Genomic DNA, 16,275 nt, shown 5'->3' on the forward strand with positions numbered 1-16,275 from the left:
AAAGAAAAGAAAGAGAGGGAAAAGGGAAAAAGAAAAGAAATGGGAGGGAGAGAAAAAAGGGGAAAAGAAGAAGGAGAGGGAGAGAGAGAGGGTCGCGTCGGCGCCGATCGCGGCGGCGACCGCGGCCGGTCGGCCACGCGCGCGCGTCATCCGCGCGCTGTGCGAGGAGAAAAGAATCGCGCCGGCGCTGATCGCGGAAAGGCGGCCGCGCGTGGTCGTCAGCCGCCGAGCGGTGCGGGATGGGACAGTGGTCAAGTTCGGTGTCGGTCAGAAGGGGTTAGGGCTAGGGTTTTGACGACGAACAGTTTTTAAACGAAGCACTCTAGCGCGTGATTTAATTTGGTGAATTTTCAGGGCGTCACACATCACCTACAAAGACTAAAATACATTATGCAGTGAACTTGACTTCACTGCCTGCCTGCAACATACATCAACACACAGCCAAGACCAACTACTAAAACAGACATCAAAAGGTTGAACTTGCACGCAAGATTGTCCACCTTGGCCTCAATCTGTAGTTCACCAGCCCGCATATTCATGACCATTCTCCCAGATGATGCATCTGCTACCTCTTCAGCTTCATCACCAATGTCCACTGCCAGGGGTGTGGACTGCGACAATGCCAAGCTCCTCCAGCTTATCCAAATACTGCCTTTGGAAATTATAGAACCCGCAAAGCTTAGGAAACTACAACAATAACAAAACAATTTCGTTAACCATAGCTGGATAAACAGGGATGAAGAACTTCTCAGCTCAAATCATACAAGTGGATGCTCACTGAGTTCCATGGACATTTGAAGAACACACGCAGGTAGTTCTCGGTCGTGTCCTTCCCTGACCGCCTCTCTATCACCCTCGCCATCCCACAGTCAGGGCATGGGATCAAGGGGAGTCCAGTCTCCTTACCAAGAGGATATGGCTGCAACTCCCACATCGAGCTTGGCTCCAGATGGCGCTCAACCATCCTGGACGCTCCACTGCCCCTCGATTGAGTAGCCGAGCTACCCCACTTGGACATGGCGCCGTCGTCGTCGCCGCCGCCAGAGCAGTCTCCTGGAACCGTCCAGCGCCATCAGCTGGGGAGAGGGGGAGCCGCCTCCGCCCAGAGGCAGCACGACGGCGGCCGTGCTCTACCACCCCGACCGACGCTCGCCCAGAGGCCCACCCGCACGCCGAGCTCAGACCGCCCTGCTCTGCCTGCCCGCACGCACTGGCCTCACGCCCGGGTCCGCTCACCCACATGCCCTGGCCTCACACCAGAGGCCACCTACTCCGCCCGCCCGCACGTCTAGATCCACCGCCCGCCCTGGCGTCCCGCCGAGATCCGCCACCCGCCGCGCTCCACCAGGCCGCCCGCCAAGCTCGGCCTACCCGCCCGCAACGCTACACCGACCCACCCACCGCCGGCAGCCGCGCTCGGTAGCCGCGGTCCGCTCACCCGGACGCTGCCCGCCCGCAGCCCGAACACCGCTCGCCGCTGTGTGGGAGTGGGCAATTTTGGGGAACAATTCGAAATTGCCAAGTTCAACTTCTGTTCGGGGATCATGTTATAATTAACAAACAATGACGTACAGAAAAGGTCACAAAAAACCACTTCATATCATCATTAAAACCATAACAGACGATCGGCTACTCTGGTTGACATTTTGTGACGACACCAGGCATCTTTATGTGACCAAAAGAAGAGAATTGTCATAAATAGTTCAAGGGCTCATGAAGTTATGACGACCTAGATTTTGTCGTCATCTAATGTTACAATATATGACGATATTTGTCCTCGTCATGAGGACTTTTGTCATAAAAAATCATAATTCTTGCAGTGGTGGGTCGGCCCACCAAGCTCAGCATGAAGCTCTGGCTGCCGGGCTAGTTTTCCCGCCTGCTGGCGCAGCTGAGCTGCCTGGTGGGTCTTCAGCTTATGGGCTGCACCACCCCTCGGCGGTCACCCTCCAGGGCTCGCAGCAGGCAGCCTTCTACCCCACGCCACATGCCTACGGAGGTTTTGGTCCCTGGGACCAGAATGCTCTCGCTGGGGCATTCAGCACCATGACGCTCGCCCCCCCAGCGTGTACCGGCGACTGGTACATGGATTCCGGAGCGACTGCCAACATGGCTTCACAGACTGGTATACTGTCCCAATCTCACCCACCCTCTCCTTCCACCCCTACTTCCATCATCATTGGGGATGGGACATTGTTACCTATCACGGCCACCGGTTCCACTCACATTGGTCCTCTCCGTCTTGAGAATGTCCTTGTTTCTCCCCAGATAATCAAAAACCTTGTCTTTGTGCGTCAATTCACCACTGATAATAATTGTTCCATCGAATTTGACCCTTTTGGTTTTTCCGTGAAGGACCTCAGGACCAGGACCATGATCGCCAGCTGCAATAGCTCCGGACCTCTCTACCCACTTCACCACTCACACCATGTGCCCTTCTTGCTGGAGCTTCCCCCGCACTTTGGCATCGTCGCCTCAGTCAGCCCGGCCACGACGCCCTCGCCCGTCTTGCTAGCAGCTCTCTTATTTCATGTAATAAAGGCGCTTCTGTTGAGGATGTTTGCCATGCTTGTCAACTTGGTCGCCATGTGCGCCTCCCTTTCTCCAATTCCCGAACACGTGCTTCGCATAATTTTGATCTCGTACACTGTGATCTTTGGACTTCTCCAATTCCTAGTGTCTCCGGCTTCAAATATTACCTTGCCATTCTCGATGATTGTTCTCATCACTTGTGGACTTTTCCTCTCCGCCTCAAATCCGACGCGTTCCGCACTATTGCGAGCTTTTTCTCTCTTGTTGCCACCCAGTTCGGCACTACCATTAAGAGCTTCCAATGCCACAATGGTCGTGAATTTGACAATTCCTCCACTCATGCTTTCTTTCTTTCCCATGGTGTCCACCTCCGCATGTCCTGCCCATACACCTCCCAACAGAATGGCAAGGCCGAACGCGTGCTTCGCACTACGAATAATATTATTCGTACCCTTCTCTTTCAAGCCCACCTTCCTCTGGCCTATTGGGTTGAGGCTCTTCATAGTGCCACTTACCTCTTCAACCGACTTCCCACCTCAACCCTACACAACTTCTCCACACCCCACTTTGCCCTGTACGGCACCCTTCCCTCGTACGAACACTTGCATGTTTTCGGATGTCGGTGCAATCCTAATACCTCCGCAACAGCCCCACATAAACTCGCTCCCCATTCCACCCTCTGTGTGTTTCTCGGCTACTCATCCGACCATAAAGGATATCGGTGCCTCGAGCTCTCCACAAACCGGATCATTATATCCCAACACGTCATCTTTGATGAGTCATCCTTCCCCTTCACCGAGGCCCCTTCCTCCTCGGCTTCTCCCACTGACCTTTCCTTTTTGGATGAGTTTGAGTTTCAGGATGTTGTGCAGCTTCCTCGTCACATCGATCCAGTGCATGGGGTCCCTGGAGATGCTCTACATGCCTCGCAGATTCCTGGCACGTCCTTGGGACGTCCATGCATTCCTGGGCCGCCTCTCCACACCGACCGCGAGCCTGCAGGCCGGCCCACGCGCCCTGGGCTGCCCCATCGCGAAGCTCGTGGCCCTGCGGGGCTGCCCCTCGCCCATGGGTCACCTCATTGTGCCCCCACTGCACTACTGGACCGCCTCCCGACGGCCTGGCTGGGCCGTCCCCGGCTCCTGCAACACCTCAGCCCGGCTCCAGCGACACTCCGCCTGGTCCTGCTGGCTCGCGGGCTGGCTCACGGGGCCTGCTGCCTTCGGCCTGCGATGGACCCCTCGCGCCGGCGCCTTTGTCGCCCCCTTTGGCTGCACCAGGGCCTCCGTCGCCTACCTCCTCCGCACAGGTCTCGCGGCCCCCTCTAGCTGCTCTTCCTCCCGGCGCTGTACCAGCTACTTCGACGCATAATCTGCACAGCATGCGCACGCGTGCCAAAGATGGTTTTCGATAGCCTCGCCTGAACCTCCAGGCGGTGACTGTCTCTCCGGTGCCTACCTCCTACCGTCGTGCCTTGGACGACCCGCACTGGCGTCATGCGATGGATGAAGAATTCCGAGCTCTGATTGACAATGCCACTTGGTCTCTCATGCCTCGGCCTCCTCGCGCGAATATCGTCACCGGCAAGTGGATTTTCAAGCACAAGTTCAATTCTGATGGCAGTCTTGATCACTACAAAGCCCGCTGGGTACTCCGTGGTTTCACACAGCGACCTGGCGTCAACTTTGATGAGACATTTAGCCCGGTGGTCAAGCCAGCCATAGTCCGTACTGTTCTCAGCTTGGCACTATCACGGGATTGGTCTGTTCATCAACTTGATGTCAAGAACGCTTTCCTGCGCGGCACTCTTTCAGAGACGGTCTACTGCACTCAACCGTCTGGCTTTGTTGATCCGGCTCGCCCCGACCACGTCTGTCGCCTAAACAAATCTCTGTATGGACTCAAGCAGGCCCCTCGTGCATGGTACAACTGCTTTGGCGTTCATCTGCAGTCACTCGGCTTTCTGGAGGCTAAGTCCGACACCTCACTGTTTGTCCTTCGTCGCGGGTAAGAGACAGCTTATCTTCTTCTCTACATCGACGACATTGTTTTGACAGCATCATCCATCAGGCTTCTCCAGCAGATCATCGCCTCTCTCCAGGCGTCCTTTCCTATGAAGGATCTTGGGCCACTTCAGCATTTTCTTGGGCATCACCGTGACTCGCTCACCTGCTGGTATGTTGCTCTCCTAGCGTCAGTACGCTCTTGAGATTCTGGAACGTGCTGGGATGACTGCCTGCAAACCTTGCTCCACTCCAGTTGACACTCAGGCTAAGATGTCATCAGAAGGTGCACCTGTGGCTGACCCATCCAAGTACCGCAATTTGGTTGGCGCTCTTCAGTATCTGACCTTCACCAGACCAGACGTCCAGTATGCTATTCAGCAGGTCTGTTTGCATATGCATGACCCTCGGGAGCCGCATCTCACTGCCGTGAAGCGTCTCCTCCGCTACGTGCAGGGCACCGTCGACCTCGGTCTCTTCCTTGGCCGTACCTCACCTTCTGTGCTCACCGTCTACACAGATGCAGACTGGGCAGGTTGTCCCGATACGCGTAAGTCCACCTCAGGCTATGCTGTGTTTCTCGGCGACAATCTCGTCTCTTGGTCCAGCAAGCGCCAGCAGACTATGTTGCGTTCCAGTGCCGAGGCTGAGTATCAAGCAGTTGCCAACGGTGTCGCCGAGGACTACCTGGCTTCATCAACTTCTCCAAGAGCTGCATCATCCACTTCAGCGAACCTCGCTTGTTTACTGTGATAATGTGAGTGTTGTCTACCTCTCGAGTAATCCGGTGCAACACCTGTGCACCAAGCACATCGAGATTGATCTTCACTTCATCCGTGAACGTGTCGCTGCGGGGATTGTTCGCATTCTACACGTACCCACCACCTCTCAGTTCACCAATATCTTCACTAAAGGGCTTCCGTCCACTGTTTTTTGGAGTTTCGGTCCAGTTTGAATGTCCGTTCCACCGACGTTCACACTGCGGGGGTGTTAGACAGGATAGCTTCGGGACGTTACGTCCCCCTGATTCTTCTCCTGTAATCTAGGCTAGCCTCCCGTTCTGTTTCTGTAAGCGGGCAGAGCTGTGTCTATATATTGTAATCTCCTGATGTAAATCAATCAAGCCGTGATTACCCCAAATTACACACGTCTTCACAGAGAGTAAGTACGCAAAGAGCATAATAAGAGTGGCCAAAGCAGCATCTCCCATGAGGTTCTGAGATTTCATATTAATTTGCTAGTTTCCTACAAATATGTCGCGATAATTGGCTAGTAAAAGTGAATTTGAAGCTTTTATATTCCTTGGGGGTTCAGAGATTCATGATTTCACAATGGTGCACAACCTTATGCATGTAGCATGTTCTAAATCTGAGAATTTTTTGTTGGTTTATTTTCACCGCAAGATCCAACAGGGCTAACAAAAAGCTGATAACCGAATCATCAGCCAATGGACAAGCAAAAACAAAACAAGCTTATTTTAAGGGGAATGACTCTCCCTGTCTTTCTTTCCCCAGCTTCCTTTTCTCAGCTCTTCACGGAGATGCTTTCCTGCCTCTGGTCCTGTAGCGCCTACGTTTGTTACTTTCCTACCTCTGCAGTGCCTATGTTTGTTTACCCTGTTTTGTGGCAATGGTGCAGAGGCCACCTCTTTCAGTTTCAGCATGGCACCAGTTATTTTCATTTTCATGTGAACCGAATACGCAAATACGTTGTGTCATGGTTTTTAATTTTGCTCATCATGGTATATATGATATATTGCTTGTTGGTTGTCAACTTCATTTATATCAAACATCATTGATTTGTGCAATGGCATCAAGGAAATGGACCAAATTCCATTCCAATATGTTGGGAGGGGCATGATTGTCTTTTCCGTTGAACAATGACAACAGCTTAGCAGCCAATTAATGGAAATGGTAGCCGAGGGATTGAAAACTTGAACCAGTGGCAGTAAAGGGAATTGAAGAAATTTGGATGATATTGAGGGAAGTGCTATAATGTTTAGTGTCACGTAGAGAATTTACTCATTAAAAATGATAGATAAATTGCTTTCCTCAACCGAACAGTTGATTGGACATTATTTTAGGATTCAACTTTTTTTGTGAGATGTGTTGATCCAACTATTTTTACAAGAAACGTTGAATCAACATTTTTCTTGTTGACATAATCTTTTTCCAAACTTTTAGCCAAAATTTTTAGTAATCTAATATTTTATAAATAATATTTTTTATTTAGAGTAAGTACTAGTCAACTAAGAGCATCTCCGGCAGGTTACCCATTCCTCTTCCTAAGATAAAAAAATAATGGAAGGTGCTCCAGCAGATTACCAATTCCATTATCAATATTAAAATACTTTTGATGATCGTCAAAACATACATCTCTCTCACTTTTCCTTCCTCCACCCTATCCATTGAGTAATCTGCTACAACACTAACTCCTAAAAATATAAAAAAATTATTGGTAATCGAGAGATAAAATATATAGAATACGAGAGAGAAGTAATCTGCTGGAGATATTTTAAGCAGTGATGCATCACAAAATAGCATGCGCTGCTTCAGAACCAAATAGTCATTGTTTCTGTTTCAAAAAAATGAAATAGTTTGTCTGTCTGTTAATAAAAAATGATCACAACTGACTAAAATATTACTAGTACGCAGAAAATCTCCACAGCTATGAGTAAAAGACTCAACTGATTCATCTGTGCAATAAAAAATAAAAATAAGAGGGAAGGATAAATTGTTTTCTTCTACCGAGCTGTTGATCAGAGGTCGTCCACGTGGGCATCCGACGGCGATCGTGCATTCGCAGTTGCTGCTGTCAGTCCCCCCATCCTGCTCGTCTTCTCCCCACTCCCTTCCTCGTCCCCCTGCCGTAGCTTGCACGCCCAGGGAAACAGAAAGGTGGAATCGAGGGCGAGGAGGAAGGGGGGCGCCAATGGAGAGCAGGAACGTGGTGGTCTGCGACAACGGCACCGGGGTAAGCCCTCCCCGGTCCCTCTATCCACACTCTCTCCGCTCCATTCCCTTCCTAGATCCGCTTCCCGACCTGTTCATTCATGCTCCGAATCTCGGGCCGAATTTCTCCGCCCCCGGTGTTGTCGCCGATGATTCGGCCGCCGGCGGGGTGCCCGGTTGGCGGCCAGGGTGTTGAGGGATCGAGGGACTCTGGGATCAGTCCTTCCGCTGCTGGATGGAGGATTGGAACCGAGACACGGTGTTAGGGGGCTTCGATCGCCGTAGGTAGGTAGTTCAAGAGCGTTGGAGAAGGCAGCCGCCCTCCTGATCGGAAAAATTCCTTGCATGTCGGAATGTATTCCGCGATGCATTCTTAGTTGTCCTGCCTATTATTCTCTTAGTTGAGACTCCCGATAAATAGAATTTTTGGTTGAGATGTTGTTTCCTGCCGCGACGAGCTGTTAAATCACAAATAATGGCGTGTTCAACTGTTTCCAAATGTTCAGAACGCACAGCTGAGGTTTCACCTAAACTGTTGGGCTTTTGATGAACCTCAAGCACATTAGCTCCTAATCATATTACAATTGTCAGTGAAATTGTGTTTGACAATGTGTCCGGGCTACCTTTCTCTAATTTGTTGTTGTATTACTTTTTGTTAATGGATAATAAGAAAAGGTTTCGTGCATGCTGGACCTGTACAACCATGTAATCGTGCGATAAGATTGATTTCATTAGCAGAAGAAATGTTAATTCGGCCTGGGGTTTCTATCACAACTAAATTCCCATTTTGCTACTTTGCAGTATTCTTGTGACATCCTGCCGTAATCTAGTGAGCCCTATCTGCTTTCTGCATTTGCTGCATTGTATAGACAAATTTGTCACTTAGTGAATGTCTGATTGATTATGATAAAACAACAATACACCAGATTTCAGTGTGAATGGTTCCATTCTCTAATTCGAAACCTTTGGCTGCAGTATGTAAAGTGTGGCTTTGCCGGCGAGAACTTTCCTACATCTGTGTTCCCTTGTGTTGTTGGAAGACCACTGCTTCGCTATGAGGAGTCGCTCCAGGAACAAGAATTGACAGTCTGAACCTTTCTCTTATCACCTTTCTGGAACTTACTTCTTGAGTAAACCTTATAATTGGCGCTTTTGTTCATTGCAGGACATTGTAGTTGGAGCAGCTTGTGCTGACTTAAGACATCAACTTGATGTATCGTATCCTGTTACCAATGGGATTGTTCAAAATTGGGATGATATGGGCCATATTTGGGATCATGCCTTCTACAGTGAGCTGAAGGTATATTTATACTGATATGCTTACATCTTCTTGTAACATCATATGCTTTCTCTTGGAAACAAAATCCCTATATCCTTCATTATAATTCTCAAAGTCTCCTAGCTCCAGGTAAAGCAACACCTTTCTATTTTTCTCCATTTAGGTTGATCCATCTGAGTGTAAAATCCTACTGACAGATCCACCACTCAATCCTGTGAAAAACCGTGAACAAATGGTATGTCATTTCCTTTTATCAAGTTGTCATATACTACCACATTGCAGTTCCTAACATCAATGACAAACATATTGAATCCCATGATGTACAGATCGAGACAATGTTCGAGAAATATAACTTTGCTGGGGTCTTCATCCAGATACAAGCAGTTCTTTCACTATATGCTCAAGGTCATCTCTCTCCCTCCCTACTACATGATACTGTCTGGGCTTTCACACAAGCACATACAAGATTGTGTTAAAGCTCCACTTTTACGTGTATGTATACATTTCAGGTTTGCTAACTGGACTTGTGATAGATTCTGGTGATGGTGTTACTCACGTGGTATGAGAATATTCTTCCCTAAATTGTACTAACTAATAAGCTTCGAAGTATTACATTCGATTTCTAATCATCTCTGTGTAACCAACTCAGATATCTTGGTAATCAGCGACATGTAATCCAGGACATTGTATGATGTCATTTTAAGTAGTGCGCCAGTCACTGAATTCAGTACACTGTATGAAAGGGTTTAAGAATCCGGCAACGTAGTTTAAACTTATGAATCAGTAATCACTGATGAATAGTAGAAAAGCATAAAAATGATGTAATTGACCGTGCGCATTATTAGGTTTTACAAAGCACATTTGAGTCCTCTGTGCTCAAGCTGCTCCTTTCAACAGGCTCCTTTGATATTATATTTTATTTCCTAATCATTTATTTCAACCAGAATATGTTTTTGCACATGTTATCACAAACCAACTTCCAATTTATGGTATTTAGTTTGGAGGCATGAGCAGTTGCCCCCCCCCCCCCCCCCCCCAAAACCCCCTGCTACATTCTGACTTATTGAGAAAATACTGTGAAGCATCTAGTTTTTACAATTCATTTCATTTTTCCAACCTTAAATTTATACTTATCATCTTTCTTATGCATCAGGTGCCTGTAGTTGATGGATACTCTTATCCACATCTGACAAAAAGAATGAATGTAGCTGGAAGGCATATAACATCTTATCTTGTTGATCTACTCTCAAGAAGAGGGTAATACCTATCCTTCTCTGAAGATATTTTCTTCTGCAGTTGTTGCTACATTACCTTTTCTAATCAATTAATTCTCCCACTTTAAAAGGTATGCTATGAACAAAGCTGCTGACTTTGAGACGGTCAGAGAAATAAAAGAGAAGCTATGCTATATAAGGTCGGTTGTTTTATTATTCCTAATTAGTATTACTACCTTGCTGTTATTTACGTATTCATGACAGTTAAATGATGTGCAGCTATGATTACAAACGAGAATACCAGCTTGGACTTGAGACCACAATCCTTGTGAAAAGTTACACTGTAAGTATATTGCCCTGCTTTTCTTTCTTCTCTGCTCCTTTTCTTATTGTAAGTTCAGTTCTTGTTATCAGCTTCCAGATGGAAGAGTTATTAAAGTGGGCACTGAACGATTTCAAGCTCCTGAAGCGCTTTTCACTCCTGTAAGACTCCCATCTGCTCCTTCATAGTATTGCTGATTGTGGTATTTAATCGTGTCGGCAAGGTCAGCAATAAGGTAGTAATAATCAAACATTTATTGAACAGGAATTGATAGATGTTGAAGGTGACGGGATGGCAGATATGGCATTTCGTTGCATTCAAGAAATGGATATCGACAACCGTATGATGGTATACATATCTTACCAGTACAGTGCATTGTCTGTCTAAGCTTTTCACTTGTTCAAATGAAACATGGATTGGAAGAAATGATGGGTTAATATTTTACTGATCTAGTTTTTATGAGTTAGGATACTAGTGGATTCGAACTTTCCGGGACAATATCTGCCAACACACAGTCATATATAATTATATGCTTTGTTGTAATATTTTCGGTTTGATATATTTATACAGAGGCTGTGATATTGCATCATGAATATGGCAACTCAACAAGCTTAGCTATTTAGATACTGTTATTAAACAGTATAGTAGTTAAATTTATTTAGAATGTTCAATTTAAATTATATTTATTTGATGTTCTTAAGTCAAATTCAATAAAGAGGCTGAAACCATTCGGAATATCAACTCCATTACCTCACGTTTGGATATGCATTGGGTTAGAGATAGGGATATGAAACTCGGTTATGATAAGGTGGGTTAGGGATAGGAAAATGGGAATTTATCCTTTTCCCATGTTTGGCTTCCCGTGGATATGATACTGGGATATGAACTAAAATTACCAAAATAACCCTCCCAAAAATAAAATAGAAAAGATGATGAATGGGATCCGCTGTGAAAAAGCATGTAGAAAGCTGAATGTGTACTCAAGCAAAATTGATTTGGAGGATTGCAAAGATATTGTATACTATTCTTCTCTCTCACCTCAATCCGAGGAATCAAACTGCCGAGGAAAAAAAGAACAAAGCAGGGAGCACAGACACTGCCGCAAAAATCCAAACAAATACTACCCAGCGGACGGCATGGAATCAAGCCCAATCGTCGCCCACCGAGCTTGCAACCCCGGAAGCAGCTTCAGTGAGTCAGCAGTGTGTGTCGCCTCTAGCAATGAAAGCAGCGGCAAGAGGAGAGATTTGGATCAGCCGGTGGCGACTAACACGGTTTGTACCTGTGACAGGCGCGCCAGATGCGGATGGAATGAGATGCGGCAGGTGAAGGATTTGCTATTCTCGAGCTAAATTGACACTGATGCGGAAGGGACCCAGGCGGCTAGGGGCGGCGGGGCTCATCGTTCCTGGTCAACGGAGGGGCAAACAGTGCCCAACTCTCGTATCCCAGTCCATACCCACATACCCCGCTAGGTTTAGTTCCATGGGATATGAGCCCATCATTTCCCAATACCATACCCTCCTCTTATCGCTAACCCGAAATCCAAACATAGGTTACGGTATAACCCAAGCCTCGTATCCCATTCCCACCTTACATTTCCCACAATCCAAACGCCACCTTAGTTCCTATTTGCTCTTGATTTCATAGTTTCTTTAATAGGTTGATCATGTTGTGTGTCTTGTTTCTTATTAGAATATATGATCTCGTTTTGCAGCTTTATCAACATATCGTCCTGAGTGGAGGAAGCACCATGTACCCTGGTTTGCCAAGTCGGTAAGACTATAATTCTTTAATTTTTAACTTTGTAATTATGAAGATTTGCTCGTCTTCATTTGTCTATTTTTGTTTACATACCAGCATGGAAATATCATGAGTGGAAACAACATTATGAATGTTAATTATTTAATGTTTTTTAATAGCGTTCTTTGTATTGTCATATAAAGTGCATATGGATATTGTTATGATAACTACCGGTCATGTTTCTTTTAGTGATGTTTTCCTGCTTCATATAAGCTTCTAGCCAAGTATAGGACTCTAGGTTGCATATGCCTAACAAATTACTACCTTTGACAAGGTTGGAGAAGGAAATTCTTGATCGCTATCTTGATGTAGTTTTGAAGGGAAACAAAGATGGCCTGAAGGTAATATATAGACTTTTTTTTGGTCGAAATAGTTGTAGTATTGTTGATGTTCTGCCCTTGCATTGTTGTAGTTATTGATCTACAGTTATCCTTCTATTGAAATTTGAAATTTATGACAAATCCTTTCTGTCAAAGTACTTACACTTCTTTTCTACATACAAATAAGAAATATAAATGCATAAGCTTATTGAATTCATAGACAGAACAACCCCTATACATTTTCCAAAAGGATATGCCATCATCCTGATATTACCGTATTAGCATCTGCTCCGTGTTTCCTATGGTGATGAGTTCCATCTTACTGTGCAAAGAAATTACGGCTGCGGATAGAGGATCCTCCTAGGAGAAAGCACATGGTCTACCTGGGAGGTGCAGTACTTGCTGGAATCATGAAGGTAATTCTGTTATGTACAAGTCAGTTTGGGATAGAGAAAACAAGTGTAGGAAAGGAACGCAATAAACACTGTCGTTTTCTCATGTATCACTATCATTACATCATTGTACTGTGCTATTTACATGATTTGCTGCCTATCATTCCGTGCATGCAGGACGCGCCTGAGTTCTGGATCACCAGGCAGGAGTACCAGGAAGAAGGCGTAGCGTGCCTAAGGAAGTGCGGACAGGCATAAGGCCTGACCATCTAGGAGCCTGCCGTCCAATCCTGAACAGCAGAAACTCACCTGATTGAAGGGAAAAAAAAAGGGACAGAGCATACCATGCCGGCCATAGATCGATGGCAGAGTTAAGGTTACATGCTGAGATAAGTGCTCAGCGCTACATAGCTTTGTTGTTGGTATTATGTTGTAGTCTACCCGTCGTGAACATGATAGGCCATCCTAGGGACGGTGTGGTGCTGATTAGTTGATTTGGCCTCTGTCGTTGAGCCAGCCTTGTGGATTTCAGGTATGGTTGAGCTACATTGTGGATTTGAGATATGAGATACTACCTTGATTACCATTTGTTTTCTATTTAATCATGAAGCTGACAATGTCGAAACGTAGTCAGCGCGGATCTCGTCCCTCAGTTAGCTGCTGCTTCCGGATCGAGCCAGGTAAGCGTCCAGCTTGTGCTTCTCGTCAATGACTACCTCACCGTGCTTGTCGAGCAGGTCCCTATCCATTGCTGCGTCTCCCTGTAGAGAATAAGATTGGCTTGGAGTTGGTCGTACAGTGACCCGTGCGGGAGAGGGATGACCCATTTCTGCGTCTCCAGTACCCCTCAGCTTAAAATGCGTATCGCGTTTACCTATTCGGTTGGAGAGAGATAGGTCCTGCTACAGTGCACTTCCAGCACCTTTTTTTAGTTTGGGTAACCTGCTGCCTACTCGGTTGGAGTAAGCCTAAACACCACACACCCGTGATGGGGTGACCGTCATATATATATATATAACCGAGATGGCTTGGAGTACAAGTACAATATGAATACAAATTGTATACACATACAAGGCTATTCATACAGTCGCGGTGGGCGATTCGCGGACGCAAAAGACTAGACCTAAACTTAGTGAACAACTGTAGAGGCAGTCCCTTGGTCATAATATCTGCGTACTGATGAGCTAATATCCGATGAGCCGAGGGAACATGTAGAACCTGAATCTGTCCCAAGGCAACCTTCTTGTGGACGAAGTGGATATCAATCTCAATGTACTTCGTGCGCCGATGATGCACAGGGTTAGCAGTCATATAGACAACGTAATATTGTTGCAATAGACAATAGTCATCGAAGATAGAAATATGAAGCTCCTCAAGAAGTTGTCCCAGCTAGCAACACTCTGCAATAGCGTGGACAACACCTAATACTCAGCCTCCACACTGGAATGAGAGATCGTAATCTGTTGTTTCGAAGACCAGGACACCAGATTATCCTCCAGATAAACATAGTAGCCCGACGTAGAACGGCTTGAGTCTGGACATTCCGCCCAATTAGCATCAGAGTAAGCTGTGAGTGAATCCGCTGAGCCAACGCCAATGTGAAGCCCAACAGACAAGGTGCCCTTCACATATCACAGAATATGCTTGATGAGCGCAAAATGAGGCTCTCGGAGATCGTGCATGAAGAGGCAGACCTGCTGAACTACATATTCCAAATCTGGATGCGTGAGAGTGAGGTAATGAAGAGCATCTGCGACGCTCATGTACTCTGAAGGATCAGCAACTGGAGGCCCATATGTAGCCGACAGCTTGGACTTAGAGTCCTCGGGCATCGCGGTCGAGTGGCACTCAGCCATGCCGGTGCGCTGCAAAATATCAATGGTGTACTGTAGCTTGGACGGAAACAAACCATCATCGGAGTGCGTGACGGAGATGCCGAGGAAGTGATGTAGGGCAACGAGATCGGTCATGACAAACTCAGAGCGCAAATACTCCAGAATGCACTAAAGCAGTGCTGGTGAAGACATAGTGAGCACGGTGTCGTTGATGTAGAGGAGCATATAGGCAATACTGGATCCCTCTTTAAATGTAAAGAGGGATGTGTCGGAAGTAGAAGACATGAAGCCCAGTCGACGATGTACGTGCCAAAATGCTGGTACCATGCCTAAGGTGCCTTCTTAAACCCATACAAGGACTTCTGCAAGAGACAAACATGATCCGGAGCCGAAGGATCGACAAAACTTGGAGGCTGCTGGTAGTAGACTATCTCGTTGAGATGACCATGAAGAAAGGCGTTCTTGACATCCAACTGATGGATCGGTCAATGACGTGAAGCAGCGATGCTGAGGACAACCCGAATCGTGGCCGGCTTAACAATCGGAGTAAAGGTCTCGACGTAGTCGATGCCGTGCTGCTGCTGCAAGAAGCCACGAATAACCCAGCAAGCCTTGATCCATCGTCATGGAACTTTGCTTAAAGATCCACTTGCCCCTCACAATATTGGCGTCGGGAGGTCGTGGGACAAGGCGCCATGTCCCATTATCAATGAGAGCTTGGTACTCGTCGGCCATCGCAGCTTTCCAGTTCGGATCTGCGAGAGCGCTGCGGTAGTTCAACGGAAGTGGATACACGATAGTGTGCATGATGGAGAGGTTCATCCCCTGAACAGGAGATGGGGCGGCTGCAAGGCGGCCCGAGCTGCCGCGCGGCCAGGTGACGTGATGTCACGGGCGCGTGGAGGGCTGGGGGCTGAACGGGAGTAGACAAGGTCATGCCTGCCTGGCCTCAGTCTGTCCTCCATGGGTGCCGGCCCCAGGGACCCGCCCGCTGTGTTAGCGGCGGACGGTCCGAGCAGGCTGGTCGCGGCTGGCGGCCCAAGATGTGGAGCGACCGCTGGGAGGTGGGGCGGCTGCTCGACACCTGAGGGAGGTGGAGCAACCGCTGCCGAAGGTCACGGTTGCTCAACACTCGGGTGAAGTGGAGCAGCCGCTGGTGTCCCCATCGGAGTGAGAACTGCACAAGAGAGGGGTCTTCGTCCACCAAAAAATCAAGTGATCGTGAGGACGACGCGATCGGAGTCATGAAGGGGAAAACCTGCTCATCGAAGACGACGTGTCGTGAGATGATGACACGGCGGTGGATAGATCAAGGCAGCGATAGCCTTTGTGTGATGAGGGGGTACCCGATGAAGACACCAAGCTATAGAGCGACGGGCAAGCTTCTGTGGTGCGGTGCCAGAGAGATTCGATAGCACAAGCACCCGAATACTCGAAGATGGGACAGATCAGGAGGCTGTCCACATAGGACCTCATATGGTAGATGATTCTGGATGGTAGAGGAGGATAGGCGGTGCAACAAATATGTCGCGGCGGCAAGAGCCTCGGCCCAATAGGCCGGCGGCATGGACACATGGAGGAGGAGCGTGCGTATGGAGTTATTTAAAGTACGAAGAATGCGTTC

General features: G+C 47.5%; 3 protein-coding genes across 3 annotated transcripts; 2 read left to right on the forward strand and 1 right to left on the reverse strand.

The window, feature by feature from the left end:
- Nucleotides 1-4,760: 4,760 nt before the first annotated feature.
- LOC112903740 (uncharacterized mitochondrial protein AtMg00810-like) lies at nucleotides 4,761-5,288 on the forward strand. The gene has a single exon (XM_025972959.1). It carries the CDS (start codon nucleotides 4,761-4,763, stop codon nucleotides 5,286-5,288), a length of 528 nt encoding a protein of 175 aa, XP_025828744.1.
- A 2,065-nt stretch (nucleotides 5,289-7,353) lies between these two features.
- LOC112903263 (actin-related protein 2) lies at nucleotides 7,354-13,418 on the forward strand. The gene is made up of 15 exons (XM_025972497.1): nucleotides 7,354-7,508; nucleotides 8,462-8,572; nucleotides 8,652-8,786; nucleotides 8,929-9,000; nucleotides 9,092-9,170; nucleotides 9,275-9,324; nucleotides 9,919-10,022; nucleotides 10,111-10,179; nucleotides 10,259-10,322; nucleotides 10,394-10,462; nucleotides 10,566-10,649; nucleotides 12,019-12,077; nucleotides 12,379-12,445; nucleotides 12,757-12,840; nucleotides 12,994-13,418. The coding sequence occupies exons 1-15, from the start codon at nucleotides 7,467-7,469 to the stop codon at nucleotides 13,072-13,074; spliced, it is 1,170 nt and encodes a 389-aa protein (XP_025828282.1). The 5' UTR covers nucleotides 7,354-7,466; the 3' UTR covers nucleotides 13,075-13,418.
- A 1,029-nt stretch (nucleotides 13,419-14,447) lies between these two features.
- On the reverse strand, nucleotides 14,448-14,786 carry LOC112903741 (uncharacterized mitochondrial protein AtMg00810-like). The gene has a single exon (XM_025972960.1). It carries the CDS (start codon nucleotides 14,784-14,786, stop codon nucleotides 14,448-14,450), a length of 339 nt encoding a protein of 112 aa, XP_025828745.1.
- Nucleotides 14,787-16,275: the final 1,489 nt, after the last annotated feature.

This window comes from Panicum hallii, chromosome 8, assembly GCF_002211085.1.
Source record: "Panicum hallii strain FIL2 chromosome 8, PHallii_v3.1, whole genome shotgun sequence".
Classification (NCBI taxonomy): Eukaryota; Viridiplantae; Streptophyta; class Magnoliopsida; order Poales; family Poaceae; genus Panicum; species Panicum hallii.